At 51.7% G+C, this 5486-nt stretch overlaps 1 protein-coding gene across 1 annotated transcript; it reads left to right on the top strand.

Annotated features, from left to right (window-relative positions):
- The first annotated feature begins 73 nt into the window (after window positions 1–73).
- Window positions 74–5484, top strand: LOC135973362 (uncharacterized). Its single transcript, XM_065556296.1, has 2 exons — window positions 74–315; window positions 971–5484. The coding sequence occupies exon 2, from the start codon at window positions 4059–4061 to the stop codon at window positions 5223–5225; it is 1167 nt and encodes a 388-aa protein (XP_065412368.1). The 5' UTR covers window positions 74–315; window positions 971–4058; the 3' UTR covers window positions 5226–5484.
- Window positions 5485–5486: the final 2 nt, after the last annotated feature.

Below are 5486 nucleotides of genomic sequence, written 5' to 3'. Positions count from 1 at the left end.
CATCTGAGCTGAGACACGTCATACAGATACCCTTGTCATGTGACCTCGATTCCCCACCGACGTACACTCGGCCTGTGTTTGTGATCCGGCCCCTCAGCCACCTTTGTCACGTGATCATGATTCCTTCCCACCCATGTGCACCCGACTCGTGGTCATTACCCCCCCCCCACACACACACATATACAGCTATACCGCGTTATGTGACCTAGGCGCTTTGGGAGGCCCCACCTCGATGGGTTCTAATGGGGGTCCCCCTGCGTGCCTCCCTCCGCCCCAGCTGGGGGTGTGCCCTTGGCTCCTGACCAACCCCTGTGGGTGAGGACAGGCTCAGCTCTCTCGGGTGTGCCCCTAGTCCCAGGCAGGATGGGCGGTGCCCACTGTGGGAACTGGCCCTCAGGCCTTCGAACCCACTTGGGCTCTGGGTTGGGTCGGACCTATTGGGATCCAGGGTCGGACCGCTAAAGGATCCCCCCCAGCCTAAGGGGGGATCCACAGGACCTGGAGACCAAAAAATTACGGGGGACAACTAATAAAAGAACAGGGACAGGAGTGAGGTCAAAGGGTCAAACAAAGCGAACCAGACGGGGACACTGAGCAGAGAACCCCTGGGTTGGGTCGGAGCTGGACAGAGTTGAGCCCAGCAAGGCCAGGGTCTGACTCAGCCCCACAGCCTCTGCCCAAGTCCACTTCCAGTCCTCGGAATGGGGCTTGTTTTGTTTAAAGGGGCTTGAATATTCTGGACTCCAAGGGCTGTGGGGTCTGGGGCTTGTTTTATTTAGAAGCTGCTTATTTGGGCTTTTTGTAATTGGTGACTTCAGCACAAAGGTATGAGGGGGGTTCGGTGATTGGTGTCATTGTGCCCCTCATTAAAATTTTAGAATCATCCTATCCCCACTCCCATTCAATTAAGAAAACGCCCCCAAATTGGTAAATCTTCTGCTCCGCCCACGTGACACATCCTATATTCCAGTTTTTTTAGACCCTGGGATATGTTACATTCCCCTTTTGAACTATTGAATCACATTGAGGCAACAGACACCATTGAGGATGGAGAGAGTGAGGATTTTTAATAATGTAAGTACACACAAATTTATTATTTTAATCTTTTATGTGTAACTTAATGTTGCATGCAGCAACACTAGAATCACTAAAAAAAAAAAATAGAATTTATAAACACCCCCACTCTTCAACGTCTAAAATGGGCTGGGCTTGTTTTGAAAGGCAGTACCACTTTTTTTTCTTGAGACTTGACCCATAGAAATGGCTGACATAGGACAGTGGGAGATGTGGGTTCTTGGTGCCTCTCTTGATTGCACCCACTTGGTATCTTCTGCTTGTGCAGACTGATGCCCAACCTCTGCTCCTGTGTACTCCTCCCTTGGAGTCCAAACACCCATTCATTCTGCCAGAGAACAACATGGAGAAAATTAAAATGATCAGATTATTAATAATAATTGCAGTGAACTAATGTGACTCCTACTACTGGGCCTCACAGTGTAGCCTGTCTAAATTGTACTGTCTCTGGGCAGGCTGGGTGTTTGTCTTTTGTATAGGGCCAAGCACACTGGTGGTACTTAACTAATAAATATAAAGTAGTGTAGGAACAGCACCACCAACTGGATGGCTGCATAAAATGGGAAGGAGAAAATAACACCTACCTTTAATATAGCATTTTTCATCCGTAGATCTTCAAGTGCTTTACGCAGGAGGTCAGTATCACTATCCCCATTTTACAGATGGGGAAACTGAGCCACATAAAGGGGAAGTGACTTGCCCTGGGGTACCTGCTAGGCCGGTGATTCAGTTGGGAATAGAACCTACCTCTTCTGAATCCAGGCCAGTGTGCGATCCACTTGGTCATACTGAGGCTCCGGAGATAATTTTTTGCATGGCTAACATTTTTAGTTTTTCATGTTTTGTTGTATTCGTTAGTCACTCCAAAGTGAGCATTTCTTAAAAACTAAACAGGAGTGTTTTGAAAACTAACATGCAGCAGCTCACTGTGCACCTAGGTGGCGCCTAACTGCTATGTTAAGAGGCACATTATTGCTTATAAAAACAACAAGGAGTCTGGTGGCACCTTAAAGACTAAGGGTATGTCTACACTACGAAATTAGTTCGAATTTATAGAAGCCGGTTTTATTGAAACCGGTTGTATACAGCCGATTGTGTGTGTCCCCACATAAAATGCTCTAGGTGCTCTAGTCGGCGAACCGCGTCCACAGTACGAGGCTAGCGTCGACTTCCGGAGCATTGCACTATGGGTAGCTATCCCACAGCTATCCCACAATTCCCGCAGTCTCCGCTGCCCCTTGGGATTCTGGGTTGAGATCCCAATGCCCGGATGATGCAAAACAGTGTCGCGGGCGGTTCTGGGTACATGTCGTCAGGCCCCTCCCTCCCCCGTCACAGCAACGGCAGACAATAGATTCGCGCCTTTTTACCTGGGTTACCTGTGCAGACAACATGGAGCCCGCTCAGCTCAGCTGAGCTCACCGTCACCATATGTCCTCTGGGTGCCGGCAGACGTGGGACTGCATTGCTACACAGCAGCAGCTGCTAACTGCCTTTTGGCAGTAGACGGTGCAGTAGACTGGTAGCCTTCATCGGCGATCTGGGTGCTGGCAGCCGTGGGGCTTGCCTTTTGGCAGTAGATGGTGTATTACGACTGTTAACCGTCCTGTTACAAGTCGGGTCATCGCACATTAGCAGAGTCTTCCCCGAGCAGCCGATCATGCAATAGGCCTGAAGACCATCGTCATACACCGCCCAGTATTTGCTGCCAAGCACCCAGAAAGATGCCGAGGGCTATCAGTCACGCTGCACCGTCGTCTTAAGATGTAAAAAATAGATTTGCTCTGTATTCATTTGCTTCCCCCTCCCTCCGTCAAATCAACGGCCTGCTAAACCCAGGGTTTTCAGTTTAATCTTTGGGGGGACCATTCTGTGTGACAGTTGTTTGTGTTTCTCCCTGATGCACAGCCACCATTCTTGATTTTAATTCCCTGTACCTGTACGCCATGTCGTCACTCAGCCCGCCCTCCCTCCTTCCCCTAGTCCGTCAGATACTACTTTCGCGCCTTTTCTTTGAATTCTGGGTTGAGATCCCAATGCCCGGATGATGCAAAACAGTGTCGCGGGCGGTTCTGGGTACATGTCGTCAGGCCCCTCCCCCCTCGTCACAGCAACGGCAGACAATAGATTCGCGCCTTTTTACCTGGGTTACCTGTGCAGACAACATACCACGGCAAGCATGGAGCCCGCTCAGCTCAGCTGAGCTCACCGTCACCATATGTCCTCTGGGTGCCGGCAGACGTGGGACTGCATTGCTACACAGCAGCAGCTGCTAACTGCCTTTTGGCGGTAGACGGTGTAGCATGAGTGATAGCCGTGGGGCTGGCAGCCGTAGGGCTGCATTGCACCAGCCCCTTGCCAGGAGATGGTATATTGTGACTGGTATCCATCATCGTCGTACTGGAGTGGCTGTCAATCATGGCCACCTGGGCAGACATGCTACTGTTTCGATGATGATGGCTACCAGTCGTAATATTCTATTTTCTGCCAATTGCCCAGTATTGTCTGCTAAGCACCCAGAAGAGGCCGAGGGCGATGCTGGGTGCTGGCGGACGTGGGGCTGGCAGACGTGGGGCTGCATTGCTACACAGCAGCAGCCCCTTGCCTTTTGGCAGACGATGGTATATTATGACTGATAACCGTCGTCATCATACTGGAGAGGCTATCACTCATGCTGCACCGTCGGCTGCCAGCTTAAGATGTAAAAAATGGATTTGTTCTGTATTCATTTGCTTCCCCTTCCTCCGTGAAATCAACGGCCTGCTAAGCCCAGGGTTTTCAGTTTAATCTTTGGGGGGACCATTCTGTGTGACAGTTGTTTGTGTTTCTCCCTGATGCACAGCCACCTTTCTTGATTTTAATTCCCTGTTCCTGTACCTGTACGCCATGTCGTCACTCGGCCCTCCCTCCTTCTCCTGGTCCATCAGATACTAGTTTCGCACCTTTTTTCTGACCAGCCATGCGCCATAGCTAGCACTGGGATCATGGAGCCCGCTCAGATCACCGCGGCAATTCTGAGCACTATGAACACCCCGCGCATTGTCCTGGAGTATATGCAGAGCCAGGACATGCCAAGGCGAAACCCGGACCACCCGAGGAGGCGATTGCAGCGCGGCGACGAGAGTGATGAGGAAATTGACATGGACATAGACCTCTCACAAGGCACAGGCCCCAGCAATGTGGAAATCATGGTGTCACTGGGGCAGGTTCATGCCGTGGAACGCCGATTCTGGGCCCGGGAAACAAGCACAGACTGGTGGGATCGCATCGTGCTGCAGGTATGGGACGATTCCCAGTGGCTGCGAAACTTTCGCATGCGTAAGGGCACTTTCATGGAACTTTGTGACTTGCTTTCCCCTGCCCTGAAACGCCAGGATACCAAGATGAGAGCAGCCCTCACAGTTGAGAAGCGAGTGGCGATAGCCCTGTGGAAGCTTGCAACGCCAGACAGCTACCGGTCAGTCGGGAATCAATTTGGAGTGGGCAAATCTACAGTGGGGGCTGCTGTGATCCAATTTGCCAGGGCAATGAAAGACCTGGTGATAGCAAGGGTAGTGACTCTGGGCAACGTGCAGTCAATAGTGGATGGTTTTGCTGAAATGGGATTCCCAAACTGTGGCGGGGCCATAGACGGAACCCATATCCCTATCTTGGCACCGGAGCACCAAGCCACCGACTACGTAAACCGCAAGGGGTACTTTTCAATGCTGCTGCAAGCCCTGGTGGATCACAAGGGACGTTTCACCAACATCAACGTGGGATGGCCGGGAAAGGTACATGATGCTCGCGTCTTCAGGAACTCTGCTCTGTTTCGAAAGCTGGAGGAAGGGACTTTCTTCCCGGACCAGAAAGTGACCGTTGGGGATGTTGAAATGCCTATCGTGATCCTTGGGGACCCAGCCTACCCCTTAATGCCATGGCTCATGAAGCCGTACACAGGCAGCCTGGACAGGAGTCAGGACCTGTTCAACTACAGGCTTAGCAAGTGCCGAATGGTGGTGGAATGTGCATTTGGACGTTTAAAAGCGTGCTGGCGCAGCTTACTGACTCGCTTAGACCTCAGCGAAAAGAATATCCCCATTGTTATTGCTGCTTGCTGTGCGCTCCACAATATCTGTGAGAGTAAGGGGGAGACCTTTATGGCGGGGTAGGAGGTTGAGGCAACTCGCCTGGCCGCTGATTACGCGCAGCCAGACACCAGGGCGGTTAGCGGAGCACAGCAGGGCGCGGTGCGCATCAGAGAGGCTTTGAAAATGAGTTTTGTGACTGGCCAGGCTACTGTGTGAAACTTCTGTTTGTTTCTCCTTGATGAACCCTCCAAACCCCCCCCCCCCCGACCCGGTTCACTCTACTGCCCTGTAAACCAACCACCCCACCCCACCCTCCCCTCCCCAATTCGAGCACCGCTTGCA

Source organism: Chrysemys picta, chromosome 9 (assembly GCF_011386835.1).
Source record: "Chrysemys picta bellii isolate R12L10 chromosome 9, ASM1138683v2, whole genome shotgun sequence".
NCBI classification, from domain to species: Eukaryota; Metazoa; Chordata; order Testudines; family Emydidae; genus Chrysemys; species Chrysemys picta.
This window is presented reverse-complemented; position numbering and strand designations above follow the sequence as displayed.

Bases quoted from the DNA above. Each gene is read 5' to 3' on its own strand.
- LOC135973362 (XM_065556296.1), top strand. From the start codon at position 4,059: ATGGAGCCCGCTCAGATCACCGCGGCAATTCTGAGCACTATGAACACC.